This window comes from Cynoglossus semilaevis, chromosome 1 (assembly GCF_000523025.1).
Source record: "Cynoglossus semilaevis isolate Cse_v1.0 chromosome 1, Cse_v1.0, whole genome shotgun sequence".
Classification (NCBI taxonomy): domain Eukaryota; kingdom Metazoa; phylum Chordata; class Actinopteri; order Pleuronectiformes; family Cynoglossidae; genus Cynoglossus; species Cynoglossus semilaevis.
In genome coordinates this window covers 4723782-4744816 of record NC_024307.1, presented here as the reverse complement: position 1 = coordinate 4744816, position 21035 = coordinate 4723782, and the positions used below count along the sequence as shown (strand labels likewise).

Here is a 21035-nt window from a genome sequence, read left to right as displayed (position 1 = left end):
TGAATCTCTGCATACGTTTCTTGACATTTTGACATCATTTTTTTCTTTCTATTTCAGCAACATTCACGAAAATAAGTCAATTTTTGTCATATTTACAAATGCCAATTTGATTAGATTAGTCATGATTATTTCATGACTTGTATGAAAGATGTACTGTTTAAATACTGACACACACGAAGCTGTTTTAAAGGGCTAATTTGTGTTTTCTTGACATCCAAATCTACTCGGGAGATCAAGGCTATTATCAAATCTTTTGTTACATACAGTGAGCTGGCGACGCTGGTACGTTAGTGAAATCATTAGTTGATGTGTATTTATCACCACGTTTTTCTTAACACTAACTTGTTCAACAGTCGTATTGTTTACAGTAAATAAACAGTAAATGTACACACATTAATTTATAATCTTTATTTATTTACCTCAGGATTTTATGTTTCTTTTGTCAGTATTCTAACCATATGGAAACGTTTTCATATTTACGATGTATATTTGGCAAAAGTGTAGTGTAATGTGTCAAAACTGCTGCTTGTAAAGTGTTTGTTTTTTTTCTGCAAGAATGAACAAAAATGACACCAAGAAAAAGAAAAAGCAAAATATGTTTAAACTTAGTGTCACCAAGGAATTCCATGCTGCTGTGATAAAACCTTACTGTAAACCTACAGGTGAAGAATTGTGACTCAAAACCTGCTTCTTGATGTACTGAAAGTCTTTGGTTAGCCATCAATGTTGTTTTTTTTTTTAATGCTGTGACTGTGAAGTTTGTGATTTTTTTATTTGTTTTTAGTCTTTCTTGTATTTTGTGACCTTGTCCATGGCTTTCTGAATAAAATGTGATCAATTCAGCAGATGAAAGCACTGATATAAGCCTTTGTTGTAAGTTTTAAGATTACCTTGGAAACAAAAATGAATAACAATAATAATCTGAAGAATTTGTCCTTAGCCAATGGCATTCCGTCTTCAGAGCTCGTCCCTTCTGCAGTCTCTGCTCTGCACCAGTTTCACTGTGTCTGAAGGTCTCACCATCATCCACGCATATTTGCACAGCCTCTCCTTGTTGCAGTCCTTCTGCCAGTAGATGACGTTCCTGCGGTTCAGATTGGCACCTGCACAGGCGTCGTACCACCAGCCCCCTCCTGGAACACCCTGGAACTCCAGCTTGGCACAGTTTTGGAAGTAGTTGTCGTTGTCTCTGTCCTTTGTGGTGAATTTTTGATTGTCATGCAGGTAGTTCTCCGTGTCCAGGGTCAGGGCGTCTACGGTGGTTCCCTGGAACAGTCCCAGCCTCAGCCTGTATGCCGACGCCTCGTCCTCCACTAGAAAAGGATCGTACTCTCCAACCTTGGTCACAGCGTCCGGGCCCACCAGTTTTATTCCTAGCTTGTAGCGTCCAGGGCCACGGGTGAGCTGGTGGAGGTATTCGTTCCCAAGCCAGTGGTCTCCTGAGACTGCCCCGAAGCCCAGCTTGTACTCAGCCCAGGTGCGATCGAAGTTCACGCTGCTGTTAACGGTAATGTGCTGCACCACAGTCCACCCTCCCTCCTGCATGACACAGTAGGCAGCAATGGGGGCGTCACCAGGTTTGATTAAATAAATACCGTCGTGAGCCTGGCCTGAAGAGATCATCAGCATTTCATAACAGTCCCTGGGCAGCACTGATGGGCAAATAAAGAAAGAAAAACACCAAAATCAGATAAACATCAACATAAACAAACATAACTAGTAACTCAGGCCACAGTCAAATACTCCTAATTATCACAATATTTACCCTTTCTAAAGGAAATACTCCTAATTATCACAATATTTACCTTTTCTAACTCTGCAGAGGTGAGTAAAAAGTCATAATTGACACTGTTCATCAGAGTTGTCACCATGTGAACAAAAATAGAAAAATTATAGTAGTAGTAGTACACTGTACAGAGTGTAGTTATGTTTAGTTGAACACACGTCGATATTGTTGCAGGAATTGAAGAAACACGAAGAGACCCAACAGCACCAAGACTTTTTTTGTTTATTTGCTGCCATCTAGTGGAAAAGTATTAAATATTATATTTCAATATTATTTACAGTATCAACATTCAATAGAAACATATATGTAGTTTTGTATATATATATATAGTATATATATATATAGTATATATATATATAGTATATATATATATATATATATATATATTATATATATATATATATATATATANNNNTATGAAATATGTTGTTTTCAGACCAATTGAGTGATACTGGATATTTTCCCAAGGTACACCTAACGATCACCATTACCTTAATAGACTATTGGTTCTACATTCGTACAAAAATATATACCATCTCCATTATATATAACTGTAATATTAGGATTAAATACTTTATAATCTTAGAATAAATACACAGAATCTAAAATACTTTTAATCACCCCACTTTTTACTGCACCCTAACAGCCAAAAACAGCATCCAAAAAGTCAGTCCCAAAGTGGATGAATACCTCTCATGTCACGATTCCGCAGCAGGTTATACTCCTCGGGGTGAAACAGATGCAGGTTCTCAGCTTGGACCTGGTCCAGAGTGTCTCCACTGACACTGAGCAGTAGCAGGGCTGCTGCCTGGAGCCAGCATCTCAGACATGTCATTGTTCCCCTCACTGTGACGTCATGCAGCCAGAGAGAGTTTAATCCTAACGGAACGTCCTTAGGGTCAACAAAGTGGGCCTTTAAAAGTGTTTACCTTCAGTACAGGCCCCAGGCCGTGGTGACAGAGATAGGCTGGAACCTGTACTGTCCTGGTTTGGTCGACCGCTGCTGTTCACACTCAGAGTTCACTGAATCACAGCTCTTCCCACACGGCTCTTCTCTCCTGCACTGTCACAGCTGGACTTCAGCCTTGGGTTCACATCCCACTGACACAGACACATGCCTGGTACTTATCTGTGTCAAGTCAGATAAAACTGCAGGCAGACTTTGAGATGTGAGTAATGTAATCGCATATCTCTGTTGGCTTTAAATCACTTCAAGATTGACTGAGACTGAAGTCCAGCTGAGACCTTTCTGCTTCAGACAACCAGCTGTGGTGATACTTGATGTGTAGTACAGTTCACAGTAGAGTGTACACAAAGAAACATGGCAGTACTTTGTATTCTCAAAAAAACTATATGTTTTATTATTATAAAAATAAATAACATCCCCCACAAAAATAACACAGATGACACCAGTGGTTCCCATAGTGAGGGGGTGGGCTCAAAGCTGGTGAGTAGCTGCGAGGGGGTGGGGGGGGAGTACAGAAAAAAGTCAGAATATCCTTTTTTTGGGACCACTGACTGCATTTTCCATGATTTAATATTCCTGATGCACACTCTTTGTAATCCAATTAATATAAGATTTCATAAAAATGATATTATAATACAATATTTTAATATAATCACCAGGCGAAATTTATTTTAAAAAAATAAACATGATCTCTTCTCTCTTTTCAGTCGTCAGGCGAGTTCAGACAGGAAGGAGTCAATGGCCTGAGGAAAAAAAAGATTAATTATGTGATAATATCACAGCTACTGCACAGTAGGTATAGGTATAAGAGCAGGGGTCACCAACGTGGGGCCCGGGGGCACCTGGGGGCACCTTGAAGCTCTCATTTTCAATCAATCATTTCAATCATTTTTGGTTAAGAGTTTGTGTTGTAGAGTAAGTTTACCTTTGCCATGTCTCCAACAACTCCTGGGGCTGATTTAAATAAATGTTCCTCCTGCCAGAACTCCAACAACTGCTGATTAAAGACTTGGAAATTCCTGAAACAAAGTCAAAACCAATAATTATGATGTATTTATACATTCACAATGAGCATGTGAGGGAAATACAGTAGTAACTGGTTCCATCCTCTATAACAATTCTTAATGGATTGTTATACAAATGCTAAATATCTAATGTAACGTTTCAGTCAGTTTAGCTGGGTCTGCCTTATTTATACTTAAAATGAGGTATGGTAATCAATAATAATAATATTAATAGTAATAATAATAATAATAATAATAATATAAATAATAATAATCAGAGACTAGTTGTTAATTAATCAATGTCATTATTTTGATATTATTTTTATTATTATTATGATTTTCTATTAATGATGATTAATTGTGATTCATTTAAATCATTATATATTCATAAATATGACAAACAAATGTCATTCTGCCCTCAGGTTTAAAAGCGTTAGAAATCTGATTAATCTCAACAAATCATTCATAAAGTGAATGTGTTACTTTTCACAGCCCTTATTGTTTAATAGTTGATTCCTCTCTGCATAATAAGGAACACTCACTTCTCTATATGTGGTGATGATCCAGAATAACCACTCGCTATCAACTCCTTCCTCCAGTGCATTAAAACAGCATTAATCCAGTTCAAACCAGCTGTGAGATACCTGTAAGTGCAAAATGTGCATTTTAAGTCCTTTTTTTGTTTTACTGTGAAATTCTGCAGTTTGTTCAAGAGCAGTAACACAAAACGAAATATTAAACATGGAGGTGAAATAACATGGAGACTCACTCTTCGTAGGGATTGTTAAGGACCTTCCTCACGAATGGAAAGAGGTCAACGCAGCAGCCAATGGTCATCCTCGACGGCTCCTTCCCGATGCTGTGGGAACATGTTTTGGGTTTACTCGTTATGTTAACTATTTTACTAGGTGGTCTTTTTAAAAATGTGATGGTTACCTTTGACTTATCAGGGGCAGAAAGTCAACTAAGACACCAGTGTCCTGGGTTCTGTACAGAGACACTGTGTGACGTGACATTCCAGAGATTCAATCAGAATGCATGTCACGGATGTCATAAATCAACAAAGTACCTGGTACCTGAGAAAGTAAGTCAACAGCTCTCCAACATTTCTCTGCCACAGGGTTAGAGCCACTCTCAGCCGCAGGTGTCTCCCAAACAGCACGTCTGTCATTGTCCTATGATCCTTTGTGAGCTGCAAAACGTTCAGATCCAGTAAATTACAAAAAGAACAGGAAGTGGATCCAAAAATAAAATCTCATCTGTGATAGCGACGTCTCTTACCTCCGTAATTGTAGAGTAGTCTGCGTGTTCAGGACCAGTTCTACCAGCCCTGTCATTATGGCTGACATATGGTGGGAACTCCAGTGGGTCCATGCAAAATGTTTCCTGCTGCGTGTTCTGAACACGGCTCGTCTCATCATCTTTCTTTGCAACCCCGTGCATCCTCACTGACCCGGGCTGCTTCCTGCGAGCCATCGTCAGGTGGTGAGTCTTCCTTTTGCATGACACTACCCTCTTCACTCTTCCTGGGGTGTTACCAGAGCGACTCGTTGAGCACCTGGGTGGGGTAAAATGCAAAAACTGTCTGGGCAATAAAAACGTTCAGACTTCTTGTATGGTACTGGGAAGTTCTAAAACAACGACAACACAGGTATGCAAAGACTTAAGTAGTCTGTATATTATTATACCAGACTTTTTTTCCAAACCTACTTATGACATGCAAACAAAATTTGCATTAACAGAAAAAAAATGTATTTTTTTTCTTTAGTGATTCGTCTCACCCTTTTTGCTTCCTGTCACGAGGATACATCACTTTATACTTGGCTGACTCATGATGTGAGGTCTGTTCCGTATTTTCATAATCTTCATCTTCACTGTTGGAGTCCATCATACCTATAAGAGGCACAGATACTGTAGATATATGTCATGAATATATCACATATTCTGAATATTTTATCCTAAAAGTAGTTGCTATAGCTCTATTTAGCTTTAAAGATTATTCGTTTGTATGTTGTCAAATCTTTTTGACATTCAATCACAACTTTATATGTATTTTTAAGATATTAATTTACGGACATCCAATAATATAAGGTTAAATAAATGTTTAAATAAATATTTATATTTTATTTATTTATTTATTTTCACATGTTCTTTTAAAATAATATTGCTGAAAAATTTAATGCAACTGACACGTAAATGCATTATTTTATTTTCTGAAGATACTTCACGTCCTGTTATATTAAAAAAGTGAGTGTCTGCGAAGCCATGTCTGGGGTAAAGTAGCCGAAAGTTAACTTTAAGAGTTAAACCAAAAAAAAATGTATGTATTTAACTTTAAGAGTTAAACCAAAAAAAAAAACTCTCTAGGTTATGTATAAGAAAGAAATGTATGTAACTTAATAATATTTTTTTATTATTTTATCATATATTGTTGATAACGGAAGAATCCTTACTTGAAGATTTTTAGTTATCGTCTTTTCTACAGCTCCACAACACCAGTGATAACTATACTAATGGCGCTGATTTGAAACAATCAAAACACACTTTCCCATAATGCATGGCGGCATTGTTTTTCCTACAAAATGACGTAAACGCGGAACTGCTGTCCACAGGCACAACAACAACACAGGAACGTTCGCAGCATATAAAATAAGTTCATTTAAATACGCCTGTGTGAATATTGTAATGTTTGGTTTCACTTCCCCAAAATTCTTTCTCGTTGGAAGCTACCTCGGATGAAAAGGAGTTCGCGCCCTTAGGCAATGTCACTCCAAGACGTAAAGTGTAAGTTTTGCTGGCAAACAAATCATTGTAGGTAACAGTTCACGGGTGTTATGTCACAGTTTGTTTCTGCAATTCGGCTAAATTAGCTAACTAAAATAAAATGTTGCCTCCGAAAAATATGTTATTAGTTTACCAGTAATTTTACAGCAGTTTACATCTCTAAGTGTGCGTACTTACCATGGTCCTTCTTATTAAGCAGTTATAATGGAGTGTTTAGCTCAGGTACTCCTATTGCAGTACGTTGTACGCCTTCTTTTGAAATAAATTGAAATGGTTCAGACTTCCATTGTGAAATAAAGTCAGCTTTGGTGTCATCTCCCTGGTGCATTTACTAAAAATCTTTTAGATATCCTCCCCTTCATGAGTCACTGCCCAGGTTAATGAGTCCCGTCGGCTGCTTGTCTTTGCACTTTTAGCTCTTTATTGATTGGAGCCAGGCATTTGCTTGGATTGTACTTGAACTCACTTCCACAGCAGAACTTCCAGTGGATGCACAGTGAAAAACAACATTAGCTGCGTTCATTGACTCATCATTTCCTCCCATGCCTCCTTCACTGACTCTGCTGATTTGCGTTTTGCAGTTTCCGGATTCAGATCACCTGATGTTGACCTCCAGTTGTTGTGTGCCTTCATGTGATACTGCGACAGAGCACTGTGTACACTCTTCAGAAGTCAGGTCAGTCTGCAGTACATTTGTTCACCTTGTTTAGTACAGGTTTTGTGTCAAGTTTCATGTGATAGTTAACTCTAAAAATCATGTGACTGCACTAAGTTACTTTCATTTTTGTCTGTTCCATAGGTTCAAACCCTCAGTGTTAAAATGTTTTTTGCTGCGTGTGTGTCGTTAAGTCTTGTTGTGCCCCTGCTGGCACTTGTCCCCGTTCCCATATGGACTCAGCCGGAGCAGGTGCATCTTTCCTATCCAGGTACTTGAAGCTTCATTATTATTATTTTTTAAATTAGGATAACAGTTATCTTGGACAGGTACTTGAAGCTTCATTATTATTATTATTATTTTTAAATTAGAAAAACGGTTTTCTTGGATTATAGTTATAAGCCAAATGAAAGACTGATTTGAATATGTTTTGTACTTAAGCTTCAATAATTTGATAAATGACGACAATATTTTAGCTGATGTTGTAAAAGCTCTCGTTACAAACAGACAGAAGTTTGTTTTAGCTTACAGGAGTTTCTGTATATTTAAAAGCCTGCTGTATATACAATTAAAATAGTTCTATATTTATATATAATTGGAAATTACAAAACAGTTTTGAAGATAATGTCTATATATATATATATATAATTGGAAATTATAAAACAGTTTTGAAGATAGTGGTATTTTTTTCTCTTTTGTTGGACTTTAAATAATGAATGTGGCAAATGTTTGTATTTTAGTTCATTCTTATCTCTGCTTCGAGCTCCAATTGCAGTTAACATATTTTATATTAACAACACTGCATAGCTTTATTGTATGGTTCGTTAGAAATCATCAGTATGTCAACAAATTGGGTAATTGTCATTCTTTATTATTCAAACAATCTTTGATTGATTTAGTCCCTTTGTTGAAGAAGGAAGTTCACATAAAAAATAAAAATTCAAAAATTTAAATTAAAATTTTGAAGTAGTTTTAAGTCTGTTTATCTATGCTACACTATAATAAAAAAATAGTTTGGAGAAAATATGACATACACAGTCATATTGATGACTGCCTTACAAGCAGATAGTCCTGGGTTCAATTCCTAGAGAATTCCCTTGCCGCCTCCAAGGGGCAGCCTGTTGCAGCAGCTCTGCAGTCAACAACAAGAATTTTTCCAGAGTGGGATCAATAAAGTTCATAAAATAAAATAAAATGCTGAGTCAATACATCATAAATAATTTGCTGTCAGGTTCTCTGGTGCAATAATAGCGCAACCACAGAAATTCTTTTTATGTCGTTTGAGCCCAACTTCAAGATTTGTCAGCAGTCAAAGAAGTTTAGCTTCACAAGAAACTTTTCATAGAAGTTTCGCTTAATTGTTTCACAAAGAATCCGTTTAACGGGCGATTGAAAAGAAATAGTGTCACTTTTAAAAGCTAATAATTCATGCCTACTCTACTGGAGAACACAAATAAGATAAAAGAGCTGCACAAGCCGCTGTAATTCTCCTTTACTGTTTGTGTAAATCTTATTCTGCAGGTTAAAAGCACCATAACTGCCACATCTGTAGCCAACACTGGTTCTAATTTATACAGTCACTGCCTTAGAAATTCTGTTTTTGTTCATTCCTTGTGAAGACAGAACATGTGGTAGTCATTTAGGTGATGAATTGAGCACCTGTCCCGTCATCAGCTCACTTTGACTCTCCGGTCGTAGCCTGCCAGCGGCAAGATCAAAAGAACCATTCATGTACAAAGTCAGCCTTTTTTATAAGCATGTCTTGGCTCATATAAATGCACCAGTAGGTGATTCCAATGCTTCTGCGGGATCAATCGGAGAATCTGTGTCGCGTTCCTAATAAGTGGAAACCTGTCTTCACAGGAGAGCCGGGTTCCATGGTTGTGACCTGGACCACCTTCAGTAAGGCTGAGAGCAAGGTGGAATATGGGTTACTGGGGGGTCGACTCTTTGAGATGACCGTTGGCGGAAAATACACTTTGTTTGTCGACTCTGGGGAAGAGAAGAGGAAGATGTTCATCCACAGAGTCACTCTTACAGACCTCAAACCCGCTGCTGTTTATGGTGAGTCCACTTTTGATGCCACCGACTCGTCCTGTGTTGCTGTAGAGATGAATAAATGCACGTCTGTCTTATTTCAGTCTACCACTGTGGCAGTGATGATGGTTGGAGTGACGTCTTCTCCTTCACTGCTCTGAATGACAGCACCAGCTTCAGTCCCAGGTTTGCTCTCTACGGTGACCTGGGCAATGAGAACCCTCAGTCTCTGGCCCGACTACAGAAGGAAACACAGCTGGGCATGTACGACGTCATCCTGCACATAGGTGAGAGCCCCTGGTGGTTTAAGGAAGTACCGCAGGATTTAACACTTTAATTGTCAATGGTAGCCTTAGCTATAATGATTAAATCAATAGAGAGCTAATTTAAATATTTTATTTATAGGTTATGTTATAATATGTGGTGACCTGGAGGTTTTCACCAGCAATCAAGCTGCTGTGCTCCTCAAGCTAGCATTGAAGCTACCTTGTGCAAAATGGACATTTTTTTGACAAATAATCCGAAGGAGCAGACGAACAGTTTATTATTACATTTGTTGTTCAGTAATAATTTTTATTAACATTAGTAGCTTATATCACATGTCAAAAAAATGCACTTTGATTGAAAAAATAAATAAAAAATATTTTAGAGCTGGCAAACACAATGGAAGAACAAGCCTTTACTGCAGCTGTCACATGAGGTGCGTTCAGGTTCTTCGGGAAATATAAGAACCCGACTATTATGGTGGTTAAGGTGTTGTAGAGTTCAGGATCAATGGTTTTAAAATAAAAACATATTTGCAACAAAAAAAAAACAAACAATTCCTACATACTGTATATGATGCTTCAAAACTTTTTAACTCTTTGTTTTTTTTGTATGTCAACTAAAGTTGACAATTCACGACATCAGGTTTTCAAATTCCAGAATGAGATAGATGGCTTCTCGAAAAATTAAACTAAAAAAATAACAATCTGAAGACAATATCAAAAATTATCATTCATTTGAGGATTTGCTATGTATAACAATCTGAAGACAATATCAAAAATGATCAGTTATTTGAGGATTTGCTGTGTAAAAAAAAAAAAAAATCACTTTTTCTTTTTTGTTTCACAGGGGACTTTGCCTACGATATGCACGAGGTACGGCACTCTCCTGTCACTCATTCTCTTTCCTAACATCATGGACTTGGTTAAAAAAAAAGAAAATCCCTGTCAGCTCACTTCTTTCACCAGTCGCTTATTTGCTCAGTGCTGCTCCAATATAGCACTAATTCCACAGCGACAGATGAGATAACCGCTTTACCTCTCCCAACTGCCCCCTCCCCAGCCCTTCACCACTGTTTATTATTATTGCCCATAAAGGCATCCGTCTGTGGTGAAGACACGCAGGTTGTGATTAGCATTAATGTGAACCGCCTTGAGCCTGTGGTGAAAGATGAGAGTCGGGGTAATGTCACCCAAGTATTTAATGAATATAAAATAATGGCATTCAAAACCCTGGTCTTTAGTTCCAGTCTCACATATTTGCTCATCTGAACCCTCGCAGCTGTCGTCCTTGATATTTAGCACTAATAACACCGTCTTGAGTGCTAACATTATATTGTGATGAAATGGATGTCTGCATTATTAATGCATTTTCTACCACACGGGAGCGGTAAATGCAATCGGCAGACGCCTACGTAGGAGAATTAATTCATCCCCTAAAACGTCTTTTCCTGTGGCTTCATTGATGTGTTAAATAGGAAAACAGAGGAAAGCAACTTTATCTGAATGGTCGATAACGGTAAGTTAAGGCAGTTAGAACGTCCATTAACCACAGTTTGTTTTCATAAGCTGTGAAGGCAGTATCAGGATCGCTGAAAAGAAATAATATTTGGTTTCAGTAATGTTTGTGTGGCGGGCTAAAGAAACGTCCCCGGCCTTCAACTGGAAAATTGATGCAGTTCTTAAAAATTAATTTGGCTGCATCTCAGTGAATGTTTCATTCTGGGAAAATCTGTGGCGTCATATGTAACGGCTCAATGACTCTGTTGCAGGATAACGCCAGGATCGGGGATGAGTTCATGAGGCAGATTCAGTCTATAGCAGCCTATGTGCCCTACATGACCAGTCCAGGAAACCACGAGTCTACATAGTAAGTCCAACACTTCATACATGCTATGGAAAAAATAGTTACATCGAGGGCAGCTGGATGGAGTAGGTTTTTATTATTTATTCCTCTTTTTAAGACAGTTGGATGGAGTAGGTTTTTATTATTTATTCTTTTTTTAAGACATTTTGAGTCAGAACTAAAAAAAGCCTCTTGGATGAGAGGAGAAACGTCTCACAAAAAAAACCAAAAAAAACTACTCCGTCCAGTTGCCCTCGATGTAACTATTTTTTGGATAAGATGACCTGGATGACTGACTACACAGACATCTTCATACATGGTATAATTGAAGAAATGTATTGCGACTCAGGATGTTTTCTATCCGTTTCTGTTGGCCATAGTTTGTCTTAAAAAAAAAAAAAAGAAAAAGAACCTAGCGCGTCTCTGTCAGCCCTCCACACTTCCTTCAAAAACATTATGGTCAGCCGCTGTTTTTCTGCTATAAGAAGCAGTTTGGTCGACCAATAAAACCCCTTCTTGTACCATCTGAACACATGGGAACTATTTTGGTCTCCAGAGCCTGGAGCAGCATCAGGAACCGCCGACAAACCAGCCGCCGTTCTCCAACACAAACATTGATTTGACTGAGAATCACACGTTTGCTATCTGTTCCTCCCCTACAGCGCTGGGCAGTCACTGTCTGCCTTCAGACTCACCATTCCTACATGTGTTGCTCACATTGTTGCCTGGGAATGTTTATAGAAAATAGACTAAACAGGAAGCAGGGAACAAAGCAGGATCACAAATGTCATTAATCAGAAATCTGAGTCATTTCTTTTTGAAACACAGAGGCTAGACAGTGTTACCGGTCGTCACAGTTGAAGCATTTGTTTACTATACTAGTGTGAGTATTTTCGTCTGATGGTATTGGTGATGGTCAGTGTGTGTGGGTGAGGCAGGCGGGAAATAGTTTACAGCAGTTTTATTTTCTTCTCATTAACAGAAGACTATTTCAATCAGTTCAGAAACGTAACGATCGATGTTAAAAAAAAAACCCCGAAAAAGTCTCCAAACTGAGAGTGTCGTCACGTTACACAATAAAATCAATCAATTAAACTATGGATAAAATTGACATTAAAAGCTAATTAATAATCAAATAATTAACAGAGCAGGCTAACCAGAAAGTGAGCAGAGCTTTTACACCAACACTGTCTCCTGTTTTCCAGTAAACAAAGTGTCACTTGTGACCACATTTTACTACAATTCATTTTTGATCATGGTTTTAAATCATAAGTTCAAAAAGTAGTTAATTTTTTTTCGCAATTACTAGACATTTTAGGCGACCCCATTTCAATTCCAGGTGCCCCCACATGAGGTCGCAACCCCAAGGTTTGAAAACACTGCATTAATGTATTTGGTACTATGTTGCACCTTCACAGTTCATTTCAAAGTTCTCGATTTTTGACAGAAGAAATCTTACAAATAAGTCCTGTTTCCGAACTTCTACTCGATATAACATTGGTGACGTTGTTGACCTTCTAGATACTGAACCAAAGAAGGAAAACACAACAATAACTATGAAGTAATACTAGATTAGCACAGTTTTAAAGTATCAGTCTTTCAATGAACTATCAGCACAAAGACTGGTATCGCTAGTTTTTTTTTTTTTTTTTACCTCACTAATTTTACTATAATTGTTTATTTGAAATCGTTCAGTTTTGTACTTTGTCGAAGATGTTCGTGTAAAGAAAAATTGTCAGTTCCACTCATATGGTTTCCATCTTGACATTCTGGAGTTCACACGCGATAAATTCCAAGCACTAACGCTGGAGATAGCTGTGAGTACTCGGAGTTGCCAGACTCTGTATCATAACATATACTCACGACTCTTGGCTCTGCCTGTTCAATGTGACTACGACTGCCTGCTCTTTATTATGCAGCTGCTAACAGTAGTCTCTTTTTCTTGGCGCTTCATCTCGACATAAGAAACTAATAATCAGGAATCAGCGTGCAGCATTACATAACCAACGCTCCGGCTCCCGTCTCCCCCCGTCTGTGTACGTAAATGTGAGCTTTGTTCCATGGTGTTCTCGAGAATCCAAATATTTCCAACTGCTGGGCTCTGTGTTTCCTCCTCACTCAGTGTTGTTCTCCACTCCACACTACACTCCTCTGTTCCTCTCTTCTTTCCAACCTCAAAATCTAATGGGTAAAAGGCAATTTAAACTGTGCTGACCGCAAAAGTTTTCAGTCAGCATTCCAGCAGGATGAGAACAGCGGGCCCACAGAAGATGCTAAGGCCCTCATCAAGACTGTCTTTGTTCCCCCAGCACAATGTATGGTTGATGCGTCCCTCAGGGACCGGGAAGTTACGGCACCGCTTGAAACTCTGTCCTTTCAGGGAGAGTCGGTGATATGCTTCCCTGACAACTACACCCCCCCCCCCCCCCCCCCCCCCCCCCCCCCCCCCCCCTGCCCCCCCCTCTCTCTCTTCAGTTTTCCAACTTCCCTGGATTAAGTTCATTAGATGATGAAAAGGAATATCTGACGAGGAGGGAAATTCACGTAGGGTCGTTTCAGGAGGCAGGTCACATGCAGTGAATCTTGACATCCACTAGATTTCTATCTCAATTTGACCAAAGAGAAAAAGCATCGATGAGTGGAAATGAGGATTCTTTAGGTTTCAGAGGAGGACTTGCTGGTTGCAGTCCAGATTGACGACCATATTTAAGATAATCCCATTTGTTCCAAATGTGATTTACTGTGATTCCACCGCAAAACAAAGTGCAGTAAAACCAGTGGTTCACTGACTTTTGTTCCAGACCAATCATTTCTCTTAGTTCATGTCTGGTTACATGACAGTGTTTACATTTAGAGGGACTGTGTTTATTCCACTCAACAGAAAACTTATTCAGCGATTCTTATGGAGAGCTGCTAGTTGACAACTCAGCCACAAGGTGGTAGTACACACCCATTTCTGACTTTTCCCAGTTAATTGCTGCGATTGAGAATTTCAACTGAGGCACTTCTTAAACCTTTTTAAATACTCTTTAAAATCCGGTTGAATATATTTTGGTTTCAACATTTTGAAAGTTTAAGTAATTGCTCAATTACTGACATATTGACACATTCAAATTGATGTATACAATTATCAATCTACATACATACGTATTTGTATATATACATTTATATATAAATACATGTATATTTGTACATATATATTTATATATGCATGTATATATGGACATATATTTATATATACACATATATGTACGTGTGTGGGTGTGTGTTGAACTTTCTTTAAATTTCTAACAGAACAATAAGTGGGTTCCAATATTGAAATATAAATAAAATATATACATATTAATATAAATATATATAATTTTAATTACCATAATGTTAATTAAAATGATATAGGAAAGAAAATGTAACCTGGTGCTCTGTGAACCACTCATTAAAACCGCCTTAATCTAAATTTATAGTCCTGGCTGATTCTTACATGGTTGAATTTAGACTTTTTTGCCAGTTTTTTCTAGGGTGACAGCTGTAGTGCACTCACCCGCGGTGGTTCCTGTCGCATCCCAGCTCCACCCAGGCTCCTCTGTCTTGTCCAGAGTTTGATTATCTGGCATTTAAAACTGACTTTGATTCTAAGCTTTAAAACATCACTTTTCAAACCTATGGGGTGATGTCACCGAGGCCAGAGTACATCCATGTCCTGCTGCAGCCTCTAATTTGGCAGGACAGGCATCGATAGCACGGCTACACTAAACGCTATGGTTTCTGGAAATATCCAAAACTATGTATTTCTTCAAATGCAAGAAGCAGATGTCGCCACCACAGCCTGACGGCCATCTTTGTCCGATGATATACCACCCTGCTTTTTCTAGGCACATAAAACTCTGTTATTTTAGGACCTGGATTGTCATTGTATAGGAAAGCTTGGAATTATCTGGAGGGTATTTGAGAGGGATAGCTGTTTTCACCGTAAAGTCAGAGAGAGCTGCAGTTTGTGGCGTTGATTGCTGTTTGTTACATAGTCAGGGAATGTAGATTATACGATCACTCCGACTCATCGCAATTCTCACGATTTTGTTTGTTCGCAGCAACTTCTCCAACTATAGGAACCGCTTCAGTATGCCGGGCCAGACTGAAGGCCTGTGGTACAGGTAGGAGAACAGAACATGTCTGGATTCTAAAATAGAGCGCCATGTTTTATCACTGAAAAGTGCAGTTTATAACCATTTTGATTTCCAGGTTTTCTGGGGTTTTTTTCTGTCGGCCAAAGGTCAGCATGGAACTAGGAAATACGCCATTTTGTTTTTTTTTCTCCCTCTTCATGAAACAGTTATTCAAAACACATTCAGGCAGAAGTTAAATATATATCTGGATGATTTAGTTCTGGACTTGATGCAACACGACCCAAAAAAAAACAAACTCTTGCGACCCACCTGAGGGTTGCGACCCAGTCTTTTGGAAACAACGGTCTAGGACACTGAAGTAGATTTTATTCCCATGCACCCAGTCTTTTGGAAACAACGGTCTAGAACACTAAAGTATATATTATTCTCATTTAGTATTTTTATTTTATTTTACAAGTCTATACAGTGCCATCTTGTGGCCATAGATGATATGGCGTATATTTTTGATAAATGTGCCCTCTTGTGGCCATAGATTATATGGCGTATATTTTTGATAAACAAGTCGCCTTGGAATAAAGATCACAGGACCAGCCAAGCTACTGAAAAAAGAGTAACACATAGTAAATACATTCAATAAATACATAGCAGTTATAGCAGTGCTGTCATCTCTTTGTTTGAGTTCCTTTAACTATCGCAAGAACATAAAGAAGAACATAAAGAACGGACAAAGGAGAGCAGCATTTACACTAGCAATGAAAATATGTCTCCTATATATACATGGGAGACATACTGTGTATGACATATATATGTCCACTCATAAAAAGTAACTGTACTCTCCGTGCTGTTGGCAGTACTTCTGTGTCCGTAGCCGAACATGTATGCTAGTATTTGTTACAGCCTGGAACTAAACATGGGATCTGATCTGATTCTCTCTCTGTGTCCGGTCACTGATGTTGTCCTCAGCTGGAACCTGGGCTCAGCTCACATCGTTTCCATCTCCACTGAGGTTTACTTTTACCTGGAGTTCGGCCTGGAGCTCCTCTTCAAACAGTACGAGTGGCTGAAGAAAGATCTGGAGGTGTTTGCTCTCTGCCTCCCTCTATCTTCCAAACAAACAATTGTTTTTCTAGACTAAAGTTGAATGAAGTGACTGAATGACAGTATTTTTTTTTGTAAATGTGGATTCGGCTTCACTTCTGTTTCCACTTCTTTAGGAGGCCAACAAACCAGAAAACAGAGCAGCACGTCCGTGGATCATCACCATGGGACACAGACCAATGTACTGCTCTGATGACGACCAGGACGACTGTACCAAGTTTGACTCCTACGTGAGTTCAACTACTCACTTCAGATTTAAACTTTTAAAACATATTGCTTATTTGTTTATCTTCCATTCCGTTAGCATAATTATTACCATCCTTGTAATGCAACTCTGTGGCTAAATTATTCGATTTAATTCAGCCAAAGTGGAGAAATTAAATCCTTGCTCCGGCCCATAAATTACCTGTAACTGCCTTGTTTATTTTTCACTGTGCAACGGGTTAGACACAGGGCTGCACGTCTGCATTTATTAAAGCTTTTTATTATGTCCCGATGAAGGTATTTGTAAGCTTTATTTTCTGTGGAAATGCCTGACAATTTCACTGCCTCTGGTAGCAGACGTGTCACACATGTTGCGAGCTGGCTTCCAGCGCGGTATGCTGTCATAATCACTGTAAATTGGTCTAAATAGTTTCCAGTTAGAATAACTGCTCTCAGCACTTGGCGGCATCCAGAGAGAGGCAGGCACAGGCATAATGAGGCTTTACCAGGTAGTGTTTCAGGTAGCATGCAGTGTTCTGGGCACGTGTGCAAGTTCATACCTACATTATGTCTCTCTGCAACCTTCTAGGTCAGACTGGGGCGAAATGACACCAAACCACCAGCCCCCGGATTAGAGGATCTATTCTACCGCCATGGTATGTTTTCTATTGAACAACCAGCTGTGAGCAAAGCTGACGGCTGTTTTAGGATCACACATTTGCACGCTCAGACAGACTAATATCACAGCTATGGCGGGGAGCTGGGCAGTTCAAATAGTGGCTATGGCGGGGAGCTGGGCAGTTCAAAAAAGCAGAAAAGCAGACCTCGTGCCTGGCTCGTCACTCGCCGTCCTTTCCAAATGTTTTCGATTTTTATTGCATTTCTTAGACCTTTGTTTGTTCCAGTTAATTATTGAACTTTAAGCGGTATTTTGAAGCTTTGCATGAGACCTCTGGTCGGTTTTGTTGTGGAAGTTTTTGTCTCTGCTGACTTTTCAAACTGACTTTCAAAGGAGTGGATTTGGAGCTGTGGGCACATGAGCACACGTATGAGAGGCTGTGGCCCGTCTACGGTGACAAGGTCAGACACAACACTTATAGGTCATACTACAAGTCATATGTATGTGTATATATATGTATATATGTATGTATGTATGTATATATGTATGTATGTATTTATATATGTATATATATATTTATGTATATATGTATATATATTTATGTATATATGTATATATATATTTATGTATATATGTATATATATATTTATGTATATATGTATATATATATTTATGTATGTGTATATATTTATGTATATATGTATATATATATGTATGTGTATATATTTATGTATATATGTATATATATATATTTATGTATATATATGTAAGGGCTGTCAAATGGTTACGATTGTTGGTCTGAATAATCACAAGTGTTATTCTTGATTCATTGAAATTAATATACATTTCAAATAATATTAATCATGAATCTGTCACTAATCAAAGTGAATTTAGTGATGTGTAAATATATCAAGCAAATATGCAAAAGGTTTTTTTTTTTTTTGCAAAATTTTCATCTTCCTCAACTCAAGGGGAATCTACTCCTCCCACAATCATGTATATATTGTATGTGAATGTGACTGTGAATAATGGATACATTCTCTAATGAATTGTCGCCTAATGCAGCCCTATTATATACAGACATATGTATATATATGTGTGTATATAAACATATTGTCATTAACCCTATGTTTGTAGTGGACTGAAGGAGACTAACGTTTACATTAACTCAATAGGTTTACAATGGCAGCAAAGAGCAGCCATACCAAAATCCAAAGGCTCCAGTTCACATCATCACAGGCTCTGCTGTAAGTACGTCACGTCACTTCACCTTAACATCTCTGTGCATGCATTTCCTCAAGGAGCAATGCACAAACTGACAGCCAAGTCAACAACAACAAGAACAACAACAACAACAGTGTCGTGTTTTGAACACACACACTGTGCATATTCCGGTCTGCCACGGCAGTTTACTACCAGCTGTTCCTCTGGTTAACTGCTGTCTGATGTGGTGGTGAGCAGCGCGGGGCACGATTCCTCATCCGGCCACAAAGAGATTAGTCATCATCACATCAAAATGCAGACTCCAGACTTCACACGGAGCCCAGCCACAGTTGTTCATGTCACACAGGGCTGTGTGGACATGAGATGAAACCCATGTGGCTCGTCAGCAACAGATTCACTTCACTTCCTGTTGTCTCCTCTGCAGGGATGTAGAGAGAAGACGGACCTGTTCAATCCCAACCCCAGAGACTGGAGTGCGTTTCGTAGCACAGACTACGGCTACACCCGCATGCAAGTGGTCAACACCAGCCATATTTACCTGGAGCAGGTGTCTGATGACCAGGTGGGTCAACTGTTAAAACATTTACGGGGGTCACCAACCTTTTTGAAACTGAGAGCTACTTCAAGGACACTTAGTAATATGAAGAGCTGCTTGTTGGATTCAGACTTTTTGAACAATTTAATAATAATAATAATTGTTATTCCTGGCACAGACAATAGCAGGCGCTCTTCTTACCATCTTCATTGGACCCATTTGAATATCACTGCTAGTGGAACTGATTCAAAAAGCACAGTAACAGTACAATTTATTGACTAACCTCTTGTTGACTAGTTTTATTTTTAGAACATACCCTACAGGCAACTCAGGTAGTCCACGGGGGCTATCAGGTGACCCCGGGCACCACGTTGGTGACCCCTGATTTACATACTGTAGGCAACAACATTTAAGCCTAGTTGTTGTTGACAAAACCTGCTCTGTTTCCAGTACGGCAACGTGATTGACAGCATATGGGTGGTGAAGGAAAAGCACGGATCGTCTGCCTGGTCCTGAAGACCACCCTGAAGAACACACACTGGTGGGATCAGGAAATGCACTTTAAACTTTAAAACAATCATCTGTTTTAGCACAAGATTTAAAAGATGAAGAATTGTTAAAAATGCAGAGCCGTGCGTGTGTGTTTCTGCAATAAGGAGTTACAGTAAGAAACAATAAAAGTGTGATGTAAAAACAACCTGCTAAATGTAGTTTTTGGTAATTTGATCTTTTACAAATGAACATCTTTTTATGCAGTAGAGTTGATGTAGATGCTGCATCTTTATTACATTTTTTTTTTGAAGTTTAGTTCCTGTCTCACTGCTGAGTTATCAGCTGACAACAGACAGTGACTGTTTTTTTTTTCTTTTTCTTCAGTCAGAAAAACAGGCCCTGTTCCCTTTGGTACTTTTTTTTTTTCTATCAGGAAATACGCTTAGACAGACCCAGTCTTGTCTCCATCACTCTATCAGGATGACAGATTCTCCCCTGGCTCTCCCTATCAGGATATTGGAACTTTATTTCATTGTCTGTCTCTGTGTCTGTGTGGCCGTCAAGATACAAAAACACACATGGGAGCCTACGCCTACACGGAACGAACTGTTGCGTAATTCAGGGATGCTTGTGGCTTGGGCACGTGCTCAGTGAAAGTGAGAGAAGTCACTTTTCCTCACACTGTTGCTCATACCATGACTCTCACCACTCTGGTGTTATTTACCTCTATGGACTGCAAACGAATGACTATTATAACACTGGATATGAATCACATGAGCTCCACGTTGCCATTATTTTGACAGTGAAGTATTTCAAAATACTTTGCATATACGTATAATTTAAAGATACTATTTATTATATTTTGTCCTCCACGGCCCAAAGGTCTACAGACCAAAGGTCATCGCAGGGCTGACTGACCTGATCCGAGGTGCGGAGACTTGAGGCAGACTGCAGTAGCATGTCGGTAAATCTAACCCCAAATGTCTCTGATGTCAAAGCCCCACAATGCAGCGGTTTCTGGCGAAAGAAAGACACAAGCAAACAGTCATCACACTTCAAACCATCTTGGTGAGCCTGCCCACTGTTAACCACCAGTCACACACGGCCTCAAGATTGTGAGTGTGGAGAAGGGCCGGCTCCAGTGAGTTCTCAACCACGGTCGGGTTCATGCCGAACTCCCCAGATTGTTGTCTCCTCAGTGATACAGGCACAGAGACAAAGGAACAGTGTGTACAGAGTGGAGACAGTGGAATTTCGTTGCAGAAGTGAAAGAAAGTGAAAACAATTATTGATTCTAACCAAAGGAAAAGGAGAGAGGAGAAAACATGGCACTTCATATGACGTACAGCGCCACGTACAGTCGCCCTAAGGCAGTGTTTCCCAACCCTTTTTTTTAACCT

The 21035-nt window shown here is 39.0% G+C and overlaps 3 protein-coding genes across 6 annotated transcripts; 1 reads left to right on the top strand and 2 right to left on the bottom strand.

Moving 5' to 3' along the window:
- Positions 1-515: 515 nt before the first annotated feature.
- LOC103393787 (fibrinogen-like protein 1-like protein) lies at positions 516-3197 on the bottom strand. The gene is made up of 3 exons (XM_025057694.1): positions 2716-3197; positions 2477-2632; positions 516-1652 (listed from the first exon to the last, which is right to left on the bottom strand). Exons 2-3 carry the CDS (start codon positions 2619-2621, stop codon positions 958-960), a joined length of 840 nt encoding a protein of 279 aa, XP_024913462.1. The 5' UTR covers positions 2622-2632; positions 2716-3197; the 3' UTR covers positions 516-957.
- A 75-nt stretch (positions 3198-3272) lies between these two features.
- On the bottom strand, positions 3273-7115 carry LOC103393701 (KATNB1-like protein 1). Of its 2 annotated transcripts, none has more exons than XM_017038493.2 (9): positions 6719-7115; positions 5539-5650; positions 5039-5315; positions 4834-4949; positions 4694-4744; positions 4527-4616; positions 4300-4401; positions 3679-3772; positions 3273-3496 (listed from the first exon to the last, which is right to left on the bottom strand). In XM_017038493.2, exons 2-9 carry the CDS (start codon positions 5646-5648, stop codon positions 3464-3466), a joined length of 873 nt encoding a protein of 290 aa, XP_016893982.1. In that variant the 5' UTR covers positions 5649-5650; positions 6719-7115; the 3' UTR covers positions 3273-3463. The 2 variants fall into 2 exon arrangements, with proteins under 2 accessions (XP_016893982.1, XP_008329023.1); XM_008330801.3 differs by lacking the exon at positions 6719-7115 and adding an exon at positions 6211-6286.
- On the top strand, positions 6340-19840 carry acp7 (acid phosphatase 7, tartrate resistant (putative)). 3 transcript variants are annotated; one of them, XM_008330683.3, is made up of 15 exons: positions 6344-6541; positions 7123-7217; positions 7341-7467; positions 9060-9260; positions 9338-9520; positions 10347-10372; positions 11269-11366; positions 15428-15490; positions 16427-16541; positions 16678-16791; positions 17355-17421; positions 17778-17845; positions 18560-18631; positions 19033-19170; positions 19594-19840. In XM_008330683.3, the coding sequence occupies exons 3-15, from the start codon at positions 7362-7364 to the stop codon at positions 19657-19659; spliced, it is 1317 nt and encodes a 438-aa protein (XP_008328905.1). In that variant the 5' UTR covers positions 6344-6541; positions 7123-7217; positions 7341-7361; the 3' UTR covers positions 19660-19840. The 3 variants fall into 3 exon arrangements, with proteins under 3 accessions (XP_024913453.1, XP_008328905.1, XP_024913448.1); XM_025057680.1 differs by having other exon boundaries at positions 6377-6568; XM_025057685.1 differs by lacking the exons at positions 17778-17845; positions 18560-18631; positions 19033-19170; positions 19594-19840 and adding an exon at positions 17572-17724 and having other exon boundaries at positions 6340-6541; positions 17355-17538.
- The last annotated feature ends 1195 nt before the right edge of the window (positions 19841-21035 follow it).